The 17678-nt window shown below is 38.5% G+C and overlaps 2 protein-coding genes across 6 annotated transcripts in view; both read right to left on the bottom strand.

Annotated features, from left to right (window-relative positions):
- Positions 1-1690, bottom strand: part of LOC129531693 (coiled-coil domain-containing protein 138-like) — a 39944-nt gene extending 38254 nt beyond the window's left edge. For 2 of the 3 annotated variants that reach the window (XR_010129903.1, XM_055378314.2), the window contains exons 1-2: positions 1496-1690; positions 337-388 (exon numbers count right to left, since the gene is read on the bottom strand). Coding sequence is in view for 2 of the 3 variants with exons in the window: in XM_055378314.2 (XP_055234289.2) it covers positions 337-388; positions 1496-1606 (163 nt within the window). In the remaining variant the exon portion in view is untranslated. The remainder of the gene's footprint in view (positions 1-336; positions 389-1495) is intronic. The other variant, XM_055378315.2, reaches the window with a different exon arrangement.
- LOC109025447 (RANBP2-like and GRIP domain-containing protein 2) overlaps positions 1-17678 on the bottom strand; it is a 109557-nt gene that overhangs the window by 47907 nt on the left and 43972 nt on the right. For 2 of the 3 annotated variants that reach the window (XM_031007934.3, XM_055378312.2), the window contains 8 exons: positions 15389-15559; positions 14679-14771; positions 14212-14390; positions 11317-11521; positions 7062-7222; positions 6090-6363; positions 5629-5963; positions 4394-4901 (listed from right to left, as the gene is read on the bottom strand). The exons of the other annotated variant lie outside the window; for it this stretch is intronic. In XM_031007934.3, coding sequence (XP_030863794.3) covers positions 4596-4901; positions 5629-5963; positions 6090-6363; positions 7062-7222; positions 11317-11521; positions 14212-14390; positions 14679-14771; positions 15389-15559 — 1724 coding nt within the window. In that variant the 3' untranslated portion in view covers positions 4394-4595. Of the gene's footprint in view, positions 1-4393; positions 4902-5628; positions 5964-6089; positions 6364-7061; positions 7223-11316; positions 11522-14211; positions 14391-14678; positions 14772-15388; positions 15560-17678 lie in introns of those variants that run through there. 3 annotated transcript variants of the gene reach the window in all.

The following is a 17678-nucleotide window of genomic DNA, read 5'->3' as shown; positions in this document are numbered from 1 at the left end:
TTTTTGAGACTGAGTTTCGCTCTTGTTGCCCAGGCTGGAGTGTAGTGGCGCCATCTCGGCTCACTGCAACCTCTGCCTCCCGGGTTCAACCGATTCTCCTGCCTCAGCCTTCCCAGCAGTTCGGATTACAGGCGCCCGCCACCATGCTCGGCTAATTTTTTGTATCTTTAGTAGAGACGGGATTTCACTATGTTGGCCTGGCTGGTCTCGAACTCCTGACCTCAGGTGATTCGCCTGCCTCGGCCTCCCAAAGTGCTGGGATTACAGGCGTGAGCCACCGCGCCCAGCCTCAAATTAAATTTTTGAAACCCTCAAATATACAAAATACTGGCTTACCTGTGGAGGTTAGAGTTCTTCTCTTAGACTGATAAAAATTTGAAAAATCATACTAAAAAAAAAGAAAAGATATTTAATTTGTATACTAAGAATCAATTTACTGTCTCAAAATATTTCCCCACAATTATGCATTAATTACAAAGGTTAGAGTGGAGAAATCTTGTAGACACCATCTTAACCAAGTGATCAAAACTAATATCATCAATAATGTGACAAACCAACATCATGTTCCTCCCCACAGCAGGCCACACATCACTCATCTCATGCTCCTGCCAAACATGCATAATCAATCTAACGAAAAAGCATCTATAAGATAAACCCAAACGGAGAAACAATCCAATAAATAATTCTTACACTTCTCAAAAAAAAAAACAACCTTACAGAAAACAAAGGCTGTGAACCTGTTCCAGATTAAAGGCAACAAAAAGGACAATCAAATGCAATCAATGCTCGTTCTTGGGTCGGATCTGCACTAGGAAAAAATTTTCCTATAAAAGGTATTATCGAGATAATTGCTGAAATTTCATATGAACTCTAGATTACCAAATATTATACCAATTCTAAATTTCCTGAAAATATTACTGTGGTTATTAAAAGACAACGTCCTTATGCTTAGGAAAAATACACAAGTTATTTCTATTTAGAGGTAAAGGGGCATGATGCCTGCAAATCACCCTCAAATAGTTCAAAGGGAAAAAATGCGTTTGTAGGGAGGGAAGGGGAGAGAACGAATGGTAAAGCCAATGTGGCAAAATATTAATTTGTGAATGCAAGTGAGGGTACAAGGGAATTCTTGGTAATACTGTAGCAACTTTTGAGTAAGTCCGAAATTATTTCGAAATAAGCCGCTTTTAAAAAGCAATTCAATTGTTTTCACAACTCCACTCACATCACTGCAAAAAAAAGCTGAATAGCACTTTCTCCAACACCACACCATGCCCAGTATACCATGAATACAGAGGCATAGGTGAAGCGGCACCCCCGCACCCCCGCGCCCCTGCAGCGCAACGCCCGCCCCTCCCGCCTGCTTCCACTAGGCCCAAGCCGCAGCCACGGCGGGAGTGCCGGGGCCGGGACCAGAGCCGCTGCGCGCCCCCAAGGCCGGCTGCGCGGGGCACGGAGCGGGCCGCCCCCCAGCAGCAGGAGCCCACCCGCGGACCTTAGGCGGCGGCTTCACCTCGTCGGGGCAGCTGCCCCCGAGTCCGTAGCGGCTTTTGAGACTCTCCACTACTAAATCCTGCCCCGGTGGCTTGACGACCCTCGGCTCCATAGCACACAGCAACCGCACCGATCTCCCCGGGAACCGCGTTCATCAAACCCGCGGCCGTCGCGCCGCAGTGCGTCACGACGTGCCAGACCCCGCCCCCCGAGGCACGCACGGCGGCAGGGAAAGGGCAGGGCAGGGCAGGGCAGGGCAGGGCGGGGCGGGGCGGGGCAGGGCGGGGCGGGGCGGGGCAGGGCGGGGCGACCCCGAGACTGCAGCCCGGCTTGTCCGCGCGTCTTCCAAGTTTCTCGTGCTAGCACTACACACCTCGTAACTGAGTAGTATCGCATCTCCCCGCGATAGTCCTGCCCCGGCTGCCTGGGTGCCACGGGTTGAGGGGCACCGAGGCCCCGCACCTGCCTGCAGCGCTCCGGTCCAGCTCCATTTAACCTGTTAAGTTTGGTGTGCGTTTGCGCTCACCACATAGACTGGTCGTTCCATCAGAAGTGACCTTTGCTAACTGCCATATAAAAGAAAAACCAAGAGTATATCTGAGCCGGGAGTGGTGGCGCGCGTGTAGTCCCGGCTGCTAGGGAGGCTGAGGCGGGAGCATTGCTTTAAGCCTGAGAGTTACATCTATCTTGGGTAACATAGCAAGACTCCCATCTCTTAAAGTTAAAAAAAAAAAAAAAAAAAAAAGGGAAAGCTGAGCATAGACAATGCAGATTACCTCACTTTCCCTGTGTTCCATATGGGGTATAACAGGGTATTAAAAAGAATAGTTAGAATGTAAGCACCCTGGAAAAAAAAATTTTCTTTTTTGAAAAGAAAAAAGCTTTTGCCAATACCTACAACAGTGCTAACCATAGTACATAGTATACATCAACCTGAAAACCTATGTTAAAACTGACTGAGGGGAACTGTACAACCACTTCATTTTTCTCATTCATAAAATTAGTGGTGTAATCTTTTACTTTCTAAATTGTGACTGTCAGCTGCATCTCTGGACTAACAACTCCTAAATTCTCTGGATTAAAGTTCCCAAATGCCCAAGTTTTATAAAATCTATACTTCAGCAGTTATTATCTGAAAATTACTTAGGCCATACTTTTTGCCATAAAGTACCACTTAAGATGTACAAATAATGAATTTTATTCTATCTTTAAGCAGATTTTAATGAGACAACATAAAATCCAGTTTAAAAGGAAAGATACATATTATCGTGGGTTTAGACCACATCAGTGATTAAATAACAAAGAGAAATCAAAGTCCTTTCCTGAAATGTGACACAAAGACCTTCTCATAAATGCCACAAGCCACTTTTAAGCATCTTTGGAATACTAATACGGGAAAAGTCAGTTTACATGTCATTTTGTCAAATTTTTGGTCAAAGTTTTTAAAGCTTTTTAATTTGTAACTTTAGTGCTTTAGGAAAGCATACAAATCTGTAAAAAGTCTCTTAAAAAGCACTTGCATTAACTTAAGAATTTATTCTAAAATCATGACGAAGGCATCAACTGTCTCAGCTGAAAAGTTACAACACACTTTACATCAGTTTATATTACATAGATTTCCAAATAAGCCAATTTGAAATATTTAGTGTAAACATATGTAATCCATGGTTCAAGACTGAACTGATACATTTGAAGTAGGTTTATTTCAAGTATCTGGCTTTGTGGCCGAGTGGAATGGTGATGGTATACCATCACTCATTACTCGCACAACATCCCTCCCCTCTTTTGACTGGTGGTTGAACAGTTACTTGCTTTAGGATACCCAATTTCCAAATCCCCATGTAACAGGGAATAAACCTGTCTTTCCTCACTAAATAAAATGAGGTAATTTCACCAGAAAGAACACAGATGGGTGGAAGACAGTCAATATTCATAATTGCAATATACAAAATTTTGTGTTCTACCTGGATTCTTTGTAGTTCCACATTGAGTAGGCCAATAAGAACATCCTCTTTTCTTTAGCAATTTGCCTAACATTTGATACAAGCCATTTCCAAATACGTTTTTGGTGTGTATCAAACTTGAGAAACTAGGAGCTCTGGAAGTTATGCGGCAGTTTGAATTTACTGCCTTTAAATTGTCTTCCTTACTTTAGACTAGAATGAACCCGAAGCATAAGTAATGAATTTTTTGAATGTCAGTGGCTCTTAGGAATTGTCATTTTATTTCTGCTACAAAATTTACCAGAAAAAGGTACTGCAACAATCTTGTATAAAGCAAATCTTTAACAAAAGAACATGGTATAGACTTTCTAAAAATATTCATACTTTATCACAATAACTACAAGGAAAAATTCAATTTCTATCATCAGGACCAAGCTGCAGTTTCTGAGGTAGTAGAGACAGATGACAGAAAAGTTTGAAACAAAACCCCTAAAGGAAATAGTCAACTTGTTTAAAATGTAAAAATTAATTGAATATCTATGAAAGGGCACAAGAAGCTAGATATTTTAAGGAAGGAAGGTACGCTACTTACAAAGTTAACTTGTAACCACACAGGAGGTGTAAAGATTCTAGAGAAGAGCACTTTGGTTAACTCTATACGTTCTGTGGCTCTACCCATTCATAAACGAGTCGCTATGCATAAATGAGTACACCAATAGTTAAGATTACCAAATATATTTCAAATCTAAAATTAAATTATCCAAGTTGTGGTCCCTTTATTCAAATGGTAAGTATATCCATGCAGGAAGTCCAAATATCTTAAAAGGAATTAAAATTAAATTGCATATATCATATTCCTTCAATAGTTTGAGGTCTATTGCTTTTAACAAGATTAGTATTATTCCATTTTAATACAAATACGTCAGGAGTACATAAACACAAGTACACCTGAAATATACCAGTGTTTAAACTTTTATTTCACACCATGCAAGGTCAATTATAACACATTAAAAAGTGACAACAGCTATAAGCTGCAATTTTACATTTGTACATCGGAAACGTCCATTTTCAAAAGCTGAACATAACTATCAAATTGTAATAGCTAAGCTTCAATCCAACTGCTTATACAGATGAAATTTTCTATGAAAAACAATGATTTCATATCTGTCCACATTCTGTGATAGTTATTCTTCGACAAACAGACCCTTCGGGAGAACCAAATGATTCAATCTTTTTCACAGTATCCATGCCATCCTTAACAAACCCAAATACTACATGCTTAAAGTCCAAATGTTCTGCTTTCTTCAGTGTTATAAAAAATTGAGAATTATTGGTATTCTGGCCTTGATTGGCCATGGATAGTAAACCAGGACCAGTATGTTTCACATCAAAATTTTCATCTTCAAATTTGTCTCCATAAATGGACTGTCTGCCTGTTCCATCATGTTTGGTGATATCTCCTCCCTGAAAAAAAGATTTATAATAAAAAAGTTAAAAATTTTTTTCAATTAATAGGAATCCTGAGTAAAATATTAAAATACACACAGAACTCATCACTACATGATAAATCCTAAAGCCCAGCTTTCCTGAGTATAGTTTGAAAACTAAGAAATTCATATTGTTGGAAAGATGAAAAATGAAAAGGTCTTTCCCATCCCTTAGTCTCTACTATATCTCAAGTACTGAAAATTTGATTTTTTTTTTTTTTTTTTTTTTTTTTAATGACAGGCTGTCTCACTCTGTCGCCCAGGATGGAATGCAGTGGTGCAAACCTAGCTCACTGCAGCCTTGGCCTCCTGGATGCTCCCACCTCAGCTTCCTTGTAGCTGGGACCACAGACGCACACCACCACACCTGGCTAATTTTTGTATTTTTTTGTCCAGACGAGATTTTTGCCATGTTGCCCAGGCTGGTCTCAAATTCCGGGGCTCAAGCAATCTGCCTGCCTTGGCCTCCTAAAGTGCTGGAATTACAGGTATCAGTCATTGTGCCCAGCCTCAATTATTTTAGGTTGAAAGTTTTAGGCAGGAGCAGGGAATGGGTAGTGATGCCATGTGATTCCATGTGTGGAAAACCTAAAGAAATCTTTAACGAAACTACAGGATGAGGTCAAGGAAAACCACTCAAATTTCCCATTAGTGTGGTGCACTCTTCAAGACCTCAATTGTGGTATGTACTTAATAATACCTACTTGGCAAACAAAATCTGGAATTACTCTGTGAAAAATGGAATTCTTGAAACCAAAGCCTTTCTCTCCAGTGCATAGTGCTCTGAAGTTCTCAGCAGTCCGAGGAACAATGTTTGAAAATAATTCCATAGTTATCCGCCCTAGAGGTTCACCGTCCGCACAAACATCAAAAAACACCACAGGATTGGTCTCCTTTGATAATTCTGCTGCCAGTGATACATGTCCTTTCTGGAGTTTCATTAAATTCTGCTGACATTCTTCAAATGTTTTCTTGAAACAATCAGCTACTTCTTTAGTTTTAAATCTCACTGCAAGCTGTTCTACTTTTGCTTCTCCATCTGGTAGGGAGGGAAAGGGGAAGCAGTGACCTTAGTATTAAAATAACTGTTATAAGTTGTTTTGTTTGTTATAGATTTTAGAAAAGTCCAAAAAATGAAAAGTAGCATTTGAATGTAAAAACTCACCAGCATAATCTGAGGCAATCCAAACTAAAGCATTATTTGAAACATTTAAGGGCTTTAATTCCATTGTTTTAGTAATAAAGTGGTTTGCACACACTTTAAAAACCTGGTCTCTTCTCATTAGGATCCGGTAATAATTCTTCATTGTATGCCAAAGAATCTTTATATCTCCAACACCACGCTCCTTCCACTGACTGACATCCCGATCCCATCTATAAAGTTTGGCTCTCTCTTTAAACAAAATTTCTTCATCTTCTTCTCCAGATTTTACTTCTACCTATAATAGGAGATGAAATTCTCTATAAGCTGCTGCTTGTAATAAATTCCATGACAAATTTCAAAGATCCAAATTCTTTTAAGGCATTTTCTTTGTGATGACGAAGAGAATTTGTTAATGTGTTAACTGGTTATACATCTTAGGGCTAGGAATATATCTGATTTGGCTGAGGGAGTAAAGACCTGATTTATCATTAAACATTTTCTTTTATATAATATTCATTTTCCCTTTGGAAATTAAATGCTTTTCTTTATAGGACAGAGAGGTTTCAAAAGTGTTTGCTACTGAAGAGAAATATTAGCTACTGACTGAGGTTAAAAAATGACAAAGTAATTTTCCTAGAACAATGTTCTTGTCCAAAAAACATACAAGGTTAACATTTATTGAAAGGAATTTGGTGAGTATGAGGTTAATTTTTCCCCAGAATCATGTTATAAAAACAAACATGATATTCTAGAAACATAAGAAAAAATTATTTCTTACCAATAATTACATATAGAATTTACAAACCAATATTTATGTAAAAACTGCAAAAAGATAATTTATACTTAAAGGCTAGACATCTAATAAATAGTGCTTCCATTTCAAACAGTAAACATTCTTAAATGCAAACAATTATACCCTGACAGATCAAGCCAGGGTAAAACTTAAAAATGAAAAATAAGTTATTAGTAAAAGGTTAATTCCTTAACATTTACCTCTGGTAGTGACACTATTGGTTCAAAATGGATATCTTCATTATGAACTACTTCTTCATCACTACCATCTTCATCTTCACCAACTTTACCGGCTGACTGGGTTCCGACTGACTGTGTTCCAAACACAGCTGCTCCAGTATTTGCCCATTGGAAATTTTTATCTGATGAATAAATCAGGATATTTAAACACTAGTATCTATTTTTTACATTTTTCATCCCCCTCTTATTTTATCAATCCCTCTAATTCCTGATGATGTAATATGTACATCAATTTTAAATGTTTAAAATTATATTATTCTAGTAAATTCCTCACGCCTGTAATCCCAGCACTTTGGGAGGCCGAGGTCACCTGAGGTCAGGGGTTCGAGACCAGCCTGGCCAACATGGTGAAACCCCATCTCTACTAATAATACAAAAATTAGGCTGGGCGCAGTGGCTCACGCCTGTAATCCCAGCACTTTGTGAGGCCAAGGTGAGCGCATCTCCTGAGGTCAGGAGTTCAAGACCAGCCTGACCAACATGGAGAAACCCCATCTCTACTAAAAATACAAAATTAACCAGGCATGGTGGCATATGCCTGTAATCCCAGCTACTCGGGAGGCTGGGGCAGGAGAATCGCTTGAACCCAGGAGGCGGAGGTTGCGGTGAGCCAAGATGGCACCATTGCACTCCAGCCTGGGCAACAAGAGTGAAGCTCCGTCTTAAAAAAAAAAAAAGAAAGAAAGAGAGAAAAGGAAAGCCGGGAGTGGTGGTATGCGCCTGTGGTCCCAGCTACTTGGGAGGCTGAGGCAGAAGAATCGCTTCAACCTGGGGGGCAGAAGTTGCAGTGAGCTGAGATCGCCCCACTGCACTCCAGCCTGGGCAACAGAGCAAGATTCTGTCTTTAAAAAAAAAAAAAAAAAGTTAGCAGTGTGTGGTCATGGGTGACTGTGATCCCAGCTACTCAGGAGGCTGGGGCAGGAGAATCACTTTAACTTGAGAGGCAGAGGTTGCAGTGATGAGATACCGCCACACTGCACTCCAGCCTGGACGACAGAGCAAAACTCTGTCTTTAAAAAAAAAAAAAAAAAAAAAATTAGCCGGGCGTGGTGGCGGGTGCCTGTAATCCCAGCTACTCAGGAAGCTAAGGCAGGAGAATCGCTTGAACTTGGGAGGCGGAGGTTGCAATGAGCAGAGATCGTGCCATTGTACTCCAGCCTGGGTGACAGAGCAAGACTCTGTCACCAAAAAAAAAAAAGCTAGTAAATTCAACTCATACCGTTGAGTACAGAGTACATTTATTATTGTTATGCTTAGCGATACAAAGATAAGACTGTCACTGCCTTGGATAAACTTCCTAATACTAAACTACACAAGGACTTCCAGTAAAGAAGTAGGTTCTTTTTATCTACTTCTAAACTTTCAAGTACCCACCTTGAAATTTTGTAAACTTAGCTCAGCAGGCCAAACCTGCTACTTCCAAATTAGCCACAATGGCCTAAACATGTTTATAATTTCTGCATCTCTACTTCTTCCTGAAGAAGCTAATGCTGGAATGTAGATTTCTTGGCTGGGCTGGTGGATAGCAGCCTTGGGAGAATCTCACTGCCTTCAACTGCCCAAAGGGTATTAGATTGTTAAGCATCCTACTTCTGTATGGGGGAACAATGATGGTCTCACTCTCGCATACCTGCAAGAAGGTGAAAACTAGAAACTTCTCCATCCCATACCTCAATTTAGATGACCAAGTCCCCACTATCTTAGAGGAAAGAAACACCTCTCAACTTTTTATCACTTGCTGAATCACTGTCTTAAAGAACCCTACACCTTCTGCTAAAAACTCTCATGAAAAAGAAAAAATGTCACAGGATACATAACTCAGTACCTTAAAGAACACAATAAAAAATCACCTCTCTTTCAGACAGATTTAATGGAGGGGGAAAAAAATGTTTTTAAAGAGGAGAGAGGGCCGGGCGTGGTGGCTCATGCCTGTAATCCCAGCACTTTAGGAGGCCGAGGCGGGCTGGTCACTTGAGGTCAGGAGTTCGAGACAAGCCTGGCCAACATGGCGAAACCCCATCTCTACTAAAAATACTAAAAGAATTAGCGGGGTGTTGCAGCGCATGCCTGTAATCCCAGCTACTCAGGAGGCTGAGGCAGGAGATCACTTGAACCTAGCAAGCAGAGGTTGCAGTAAACTGAGATCTGCGCCACTGCACTCCAGCCTGGGCAACAGAATGATCGTCTCAAAAAAAAGAGACAGAAAGACAAAAATTCTTAAGGACATGAAATAATTGTATTGCAAACGAATGATCTGAGAACAAAAGCCACAGGTTGCATGGGAACTTCCTGAGAACAGTAACCACTGATCTGGATGAGATACCAACTTGGGGGCTCAAAAATAACTGTTCAGGGCCAGGTGCGGTGGCTCATGCCTACAATCCCAGCACTGTGCAAGGCCAAGGTGGCAGGACTGCTTGAGCCCAGGAGTTTGAGACCAGCCTGCGTAACATAGTGAGACCCCTGTCTCTACAAAAAATGTAAAAATTAGCTAGGCATGGTGGTACACACCTGTGGTCCCAGCTACTTGGGAAGCTGAGGTGGAAGGATTGCTTTAGAGCCCAGGAGGTCAAGGCAGCAGTGAGCTGTGTTCATGCCACTGCACTCCAGCCTGGGCAACAGAGTGACATCCTGTCTCAAAAACAAAAACAAAATTGTTCAGCAACTTTTTTGCCAAAAGCAAAAATTTAAAAAATAACCCCAAGGGACATGTGGCAGAAGAATTCAAAATTATTTCAAAAAAGTGGTTCTCTACCCTGGGAACACATTAGAATCACCCACTTGTAAAAATATTTGTAATATATCAATATCTGGGTCTCACAGGTCATAACTGGGCCTACAGTAATGTTACTGTAAGTGAATAATTAATTTGGCAAGCTTTGAGACATTAGAGAAAATAAGATTGAAACTCTAAATTATCTGGAAATTTACAAAAGTATAAAGATTCCCTATGAAAACCTGTGGATACAAACAAAACTGACTGCAAGGCATTTACAGTTTCAAATACTATTTTTAACAAGCACAATCTAAATTAACTAAAGTAAGCATTCAATACACAAGAGCTTGGTGAATAAAAATGAGTGGTAGTGAGAAGTGAATGTTAATGCATAAGGCTTATTTAGGCATGGTTTCCTCCTGATATGTGAGTACTGACTACTTTTCACTTTAGTGTCCAATATTGACATAATACTTCAAAAAGGCTACACTGAGAAACAAGGAGCCTATGTATTTTTTTGGGATTTTTTTGTGTAAGTGTACCTACTATATTTCTTATTTACTGACACATTACCCTTTGATTTCAGGCTATTTCATAAATTAAAACAAAAATAAACGACATCAGTGAAGCCACAAATTCCAACATAACATCACATCTGAAGGTAATTTCTAAAAGTTTTATGTGTTTCTAGGTGGCAGGAGCTGTGAAAAAAGTGCAAATATAGAGGAGGAAAGAACAGAATTCTGAACTGCATTAACCATTTAAGCACATATCCTCAATAAAATGTATTCCATAAATCAAACACCTTGTACTAGAACTATTTAGTATGAGGTTTTAGGTATGAAGTCGTCTTCCTCTTTTAGCACATTAAGACTCTCAAATGCCTATAAATGTAATATTTGTGACACTGAAGGCTATTTTTAAAAAGTAGGTAAGGTACACAAAGCAATACAACTTAAACTTCCCACTTCCATCCCCAAAATCGAAATGAAAAAGGGAGAAAGCAATACCAAATATGTTACTGTAACTGAATAATTAATTTAACAAGCTTTAAAAGTATTAGAGAAAATAAGAAACATTTAAGTAGTACCATAAAACTTTCTTAAATCCCTATTATAATATTTCTACAATTCCTTCATAATTAAAACACTTCGAATATGCTTGAGTGATAATATAATTCAAACAATATTTAAATGAAAACACTATCACAAAGGAAATTACATGTAACAACACTATTGTCTTTTAAACTCAGGAAAATAGGTCAGAATCATAATGCTTTGTATTCCCTAATAACCACAACTCTATCAATAAAAACATGTTTATTTGTTGGCAAGACAGTATATTTTTTCTGGTTATTATTACTACTACTACTAAGATGCCCCTTTATACCTATCAAAATGTGTTTTAAAGGGAGTTTTCAGGATCAGCCTTTAAAAGTCTATCTTCTCAAATATAAGGTATCCCTTATGTAACACATGATAAACATATATCAAGATTTACCTTGGCTTGTAGAATCTGTTTCAATTTCCTTTCTAGTTGACAAATCTATAGGTTTGTCCATAGTTTCAGAGGAAACAGATGGTGAACTAATGGATTTGGTAATAGAATCAGGTTCTTCAGATTTACAGAAAGAAGGTACCATCACTTCAGTCCCACCTGTATATACACTGTCAGTTGTGCTAGTTATTTCTTCTGTCTGAGATTTCTGCAAAGAGGAAGTCACAAAATACTATGCCACTTAAATACTAATTTACAAAACAGATTATATAATCTATTTCAAAGGGAATTGAGAACTTGGGCTTCTGGAGAAGATAGAATAAACACACTTCACCCTATCTCTCCTCAAAACCTATAACTAAATGCCTACACTGAAACATACAGAGCACCTCTAAGAAGCCTTAGAAAGGTGGATAAAAACAGGAAGAATAAGGATCTTGGGACCAGAGAGATAATCTGGAGGTTAAGATCCACATGGAGTTTTTCTGCCACTCCTGTAACCCAGCCTGGGTGCTACAGCAGCCCAAAAAAACTGGAACTGCCAATGGCACAATGTCAACAAAAAAAGAGACTCTACTTTCTTCTCAAGTGCACAGAAGACATTCACCAAGACAGACCTCACATTTATGAGAACTGAAATTATTCAAAATATTTTCATAAACCATAAAGGAATTAAACTAGAAATCAATAAGAGAATGATATACAGAAGGAAAATCACCAAATATTTGGAAATGGCACAGTAGCATCTAACGTACAGATCAAAAAGAACGTCTCAAGGAAAATAAAATATTTCAAACTGCATGAAAGAGAAAATACCACATATTAAAACTTGCCAGTTGCAGCGAGGAAGTGCTTAGAAGGAAACTTATAGAATTAAATACTTATACTAGAAATAAAGAATGATCTTAAATTCATAATTTAAGCTTTTTTTTAAATTAAGAAACTAGGCCGGGCCCAGTGGCTCATGCCTGCAATCCCAGCACTTTGGGAGGCCAAGGCAGGAGGATCACTTGAAGTCAGGAGTTCGAGACCAGCCTTACCAACATGGTGAAACCCCGTCTCTACTAAAAATACAAAAATTAGCCACGCCTATAATCGCAGCTACTCGGGTGGCTGAGACATGAGAATTGCTTGAACCCAGGAGGCAGAGGTTGCAGTGAGCTGAGATCATGCCACTGCACTCCAGCCTGGGAGACAGAGCGAGACTGTCTCAAAAGCCAAAAAAAAAAAAAGAAACTAGAAAAAAAGTGCAAAATCCAAGGCAAGAAGGAAATAATAAAGAAGAGAAATCAATAGTATTTTTTAAAACTTAAGAAAACTCCAGACGTGGTTTCATTGGTAAAAACTGCTCAACATTTAAAGGGAAAATGGCACCAAGTCAACAACCAAGTCTCTTCCAGAAAACAGCAATACAGAAAATACTTCTCAATTCATTTTATGATACCAGTATTAGCATTTTTTTAAGAGGTGGTCTCACTATGTTGTTGTCCAGGCTGGAGAGCAGTGGCTATACACAGGCACAATCATAGCGCACTGCAGCCTGGAACTCCTGGACTCCCGAGCAATCCTCCTACTCAGCCTCCCAAATAGCTGGGACTACACACACGTATCACGAGCCCAACCAGCATTACTCTTACATGGAAACCAAAGACAGTATCAGAAAACTACTAGTATCCTAATAAATATAAACCCAAAAATTTATAACAAGATTTATGCAAATTGAATGCAACCACATAACAAAATTATACCATGACCAAGTGAGGTTTACGCTGGAATGCAAAGTTAGTTTTCTGAACATTTGAAAATGCAATGTCATTCACAGATTTAATAAAAATCACGATTGTATCAATAGTTAAAAATTTTTGACAAAAAGGTAAAAACATTAGGTGATGATGTGTCAATGTAGATTCATCAACTGTAACAAATGTACAATCTTTTCTTACCATAGAAATTTTAGAATTCACTTGTGTACATCCATAAAGAATTCCTGGCCAGGCGCGGTGGCTCACGCCTGTAATCCCAGCACTTTGGGAGGCCAAGGTGGGTGGATCACAAGGTCAAGAGATTGAGACCATCCTGGTCAACATGGTGAAACCCTGTCTCTACTAAAAAAATACAAAAATTAGCTGGGCGTGGTGGCGCATGCCTGTAGTCCCAGCTGCTTGGGAGGCTGAGGCAGGAGAATCACTTGAACCTGGGAGGCAGAGGTTGCAGCGAGCAGAGATCGCCCCACTGCACTCCAGCCTGGCGACAGGGCGAAATTCCATCCCCCACAAAAAAAAAAAAAAAAAAAAAAAAAATTCCTGGAGGGGTTTTGACTGGTGTTGTGTTAAATCTATAGATCAATTTCCGAAAATTGATATTCTAGTTATTTTGAGTTTTCCAATCCATAAACAGTATATATCTTTCCATTAATTTAGATTTTTTATTTCATCAGTGTTTTGTAGCTTTTGGCATATAGCCCCTGTGTAGAACAAAATTAAAATTCCTTTTTCCTGGCCATAGCTGATTAGTCTAGACCGTTAAACCCATTTAGTAGCCACAACCCATTATTATTATTTGGTAAGAACATTCCAGGTCAGGTGCATCACCTGAGGTCCGGAGTTCGAGACCAGCCTGCCCAACATGGCGAAATCCCGTCTCTACTAAAAATACAAAAATTAGCCAGGCGTGGTGGCAGGCACCTGTAATCCCAACTACTCGGGAGGCTGAGGAAGGAGATTCACTTGAACCTGGGAGATGAAGGCTGCATTGAGCCACGAGCATGCCATTGCACTCCAGCCTGGGCAACAACAGTAAAATTCTGTCTCAAAAATAAATAAATAAGAACATTCTAAAGTTTACTGCATCAACAAAGGCAATGGAACTAGAAGGAAAATTTATTAGAGATGTTCTTACTTGAGCTTCCTGAACTTTTTGAAGCTCTGATTGAAAGTCTTCCCCATTTCCATTGTCTTCATCAGTATCACTACAGACTCCACAAAAAAATGTAGGTGGAAGTTTTAACGTATCTGCTTTTGCCTTCTCTTCAACTGTTGGTTTCTTTTCCCAAACAATAATACATTCTTTCTCATTATCTGAAAAATCAGTACAACACAAGCAAACGAAATTAGATGAAGCCCAACTTCTCTACAACAATGGTAGTCATCAATATAATCCACAGACCCAGGTAACAAGACCTGTACCTATACTAATGAAAAACAAGGACCACCCAGAAAAGAATATTTTCACCTGTTAGTTTTAAGTTTTTTAAATCACCATGGGCATAGTAAAATCGATAATTATAGAAATTATCAGACTAGGTTATTCCTTCTAAATAGAAGACTTGTTAAAAGCATTATAAATGTCCTTTACACTTAACATACCTGCTGTATTTTCTTCCAAGGGTCTACATTTTTCTGAGCCATCCAAATATAGTTTTCCATTAAGTTTCTTGACAGCTGTTTTGAAATCTTCATCTTAAAATACAATTGATTAAAAGAATTTCTAGTTAATTTTGGGGGGTTTTCCTTGCTTAGGGACTACCTCCAACTTCACCATTTCTCACTCTCCACATTTGAATTGCAGCCAATTTTATGTCTTTAATACCTCTCTTTCTGCTAGAGCTTTAGCTCAGCCTCTCATCTTGTTCGAGCTGCTCTCATTTTAGTTCATCTTCCGATCTCCTTGTCCCATAACCCAATACTATATACCACTGTCCAACTGATTCTATTGAGACTTTTATTTAACTGTCCAGTTTAAAAACTGTTACCGCATACAAAGTTTTCCACTGGAACCTTGTCTGCCTTCTCTCTCTCTTCCACATCTTTAAGACTCCAGCAAAATTATAATTATTTTAAATCCCCTCAAAACATGTGCCTGGCACATTAGCCATCCAAAAAATGCTAGCTTAATGATTGCAGTCCTTTTGATCATTATATCCATTGACCATTTACACATACATTTAGGGTAAATATCTACCTGCAAGGATATTAGTGATAAGTTCTAAGAGGCAGGCTTAAAATAATTAAACCATACTCCCAATTTTACTAAGATTAGCGGGAACAGAGGATTTTTGAAATAACAAAAGTTTTACCATCCTCCTCTTCTTTACTAACATAATCTGGTCTATTCTTGTAGCAGAAGAAAGTTGGAGGAAGTTTAAGTTTGGTTGCAAGGGCTTTCTGCTCAGCGGTTGGAGTTAGTTCATATACAATGAGAACATCATCATCTGACGGAGAATCTTCAGGTTTTTTCTTCTCTTTTGCTGTAACACCAGTCAAAAAAATTGACAAAGATAAGGTATTAAGTATTGACGTTAATACTCCACCTGAAAGTAAAAACCATGGAACCTATCTATAGGTTAAAACAGCATACTGATAAAAAACACATATACTTTGATGCAGAGATGTACGATAATCATGAATTAGAATTAGCATCCTGATTTAGTGTTCTACCAAAAACCCTAAGTGAACACAGAATCTATTTAAAACCAAAGAAAACAAAAAAAAAATCTTGTGTTTACTTAATAGTCATTGAAAAGAATTACTGCAAATTTCTAGAATTTAAAAAGGTTAAAAATTTTAAAGTGTTGCCTAACTATACTTAGCATACAATAGTTTACCAAAATATCCATGCATTTGCAGCAATTGAAAAAAATTTTAGAACATAAGCAAGTATTAGTATACATATGAAACTAATCCAAAGCCAACTGTGATTAGTTCCTGTAAGGAAAGTTAACAATTGCCAAGAATGGAAGGTGACTAGAGTTGCATCTAGTTTGCCTGTGTTCAAGCATGATACTAGATAAAATTAAATAAAAACTGTTACTCTATGGGTAGCTAACACTATAAAATCTAAGACCATTCATATGGCTGAAAACAACCCATCCCCAGCCACCATCAATGCAAAGGGCAAAAAATTAGAAAGAGAAAAAACTTCTATATGCAACCTGTTCTGATCTATTAATGTAAAGAAGAACTTCTGGCTAAAGGAGTTTAATAAAGTAAGCCAGTCATGAAGCACGCCATGTATACCAACTGGTGACAGGGAAACATTCTGAGAGCTATGGTGTCCAATATGGTAGCCTAGCCACATTCTATTAAAACCTCACAAGGTGGCTAGTCCAAATCAAGACATGCTAACAGTAAGTGTAAACACACACACTGGATTTTGAAGATTTGGTGAAAAACAATAATGTAAAATATCATTAATTTTTATATTAATTAGAAGTTAAAATGATATTTTGGACATAACGAGTTAAATCAAATCTATCAATAAAGTTACTTTCATCTGTTTCCATTTTTAACTGTTTCTTTTTATTCTTTTTAATATGGCTACTAGAAAATTTATTTATTTATTTATTTATTTGAGATGCGGTCTTGCTTTGTCACCCAGAGCTGGAGTGCAGTGATGTGATCATAGTTCACTGAAGCCTGGAACTTGTGGGCTCAAGTGATCCCTCTGCCTCAGCCTCCCAAGTAACTGGGATTATAGGCACAAGCCATTGCACCAAATGACAATTTGAAATTACATACACAGGTTATATTTTATTTCTATTGGATGACACTGCTTTGCAGAACCAGTGCCCTTCCTTTTACAATGTTAAATTTGTCCCTCTCCTTCGTTATAAACGAAAACTTAGTATCATTTTCTAGCTAGGAGAAATAACAGTACACCGTAAGATACAGATTCTTGTTCCACTTCTGCTATTACTCAGTAAAGACACCTTGGGTAAATCAGATAGCCTCTCTTGGCCTCAGTTTACTCATGTCTAAAGTCTTCATTTCTAAGGTCCCTTGGGACAATGACATTATCAGATTCAAAACAGAATAAGGCTCTATGTTCTACAGTAGTGTATAGGCACATTCGTTCTTAGGTCAGGGATTCCTAACCTAGAGCTCACAGAAACTGTATGCAAGTATACATCCACTTTTAAGTTAACACTTTTCACATTTCTCAAAGACCGTATCTTTAAAATAAAAGATTAAGAGCTACCTTAGCTAGTAATAAAACTGGTATACTTAAAAAAAAATCAGAGATTGTTACTTTATCATTTTACTTGTTTGGCGTGGCTAAGATGTGTTACTGGTCACTAAGGGTGAGATTTCACTTCCCTAACCTGTTCTTGAAGGCCTTCAACAGATCCCACTTCTTGTTCCACTCTAGTAGCCACACTTCTAAAAATGATCTGTGCAACATATATAATATGCAAGCTATAGAACGCTGGCTGTTAAAAATGGGGTCCATTTTCAAATACAACATTTTTCTAAACCATGCACTAAAGAACAGCCCTACAGGGACACTCTTCCATATTGTATACATGCCGTTGCCACTACATGTGAATACTGGCAGACGTTAGTGGCTAAAGATAAACATTAGATAAA

The sequence above is a fragment of the Gorilla gorilla genome, chromosome 12, assembly GCF_029281585.2.
Source record: "Gorilla gorilla gorilla isolate KB3781 chromosome 12, NHGRI_mGorGor1-v2.1_pri, whole genome shotgun sequence".
Taxonomy (NCBI): Eukaryota; Metazoa; Chordata; class Mammalia; order Primates; family Hominidae; genus Gorilla; species Gorilla gorilla.
This window is presented reverse-complemented; position numbering and strand designations above follow the sequence as displayed.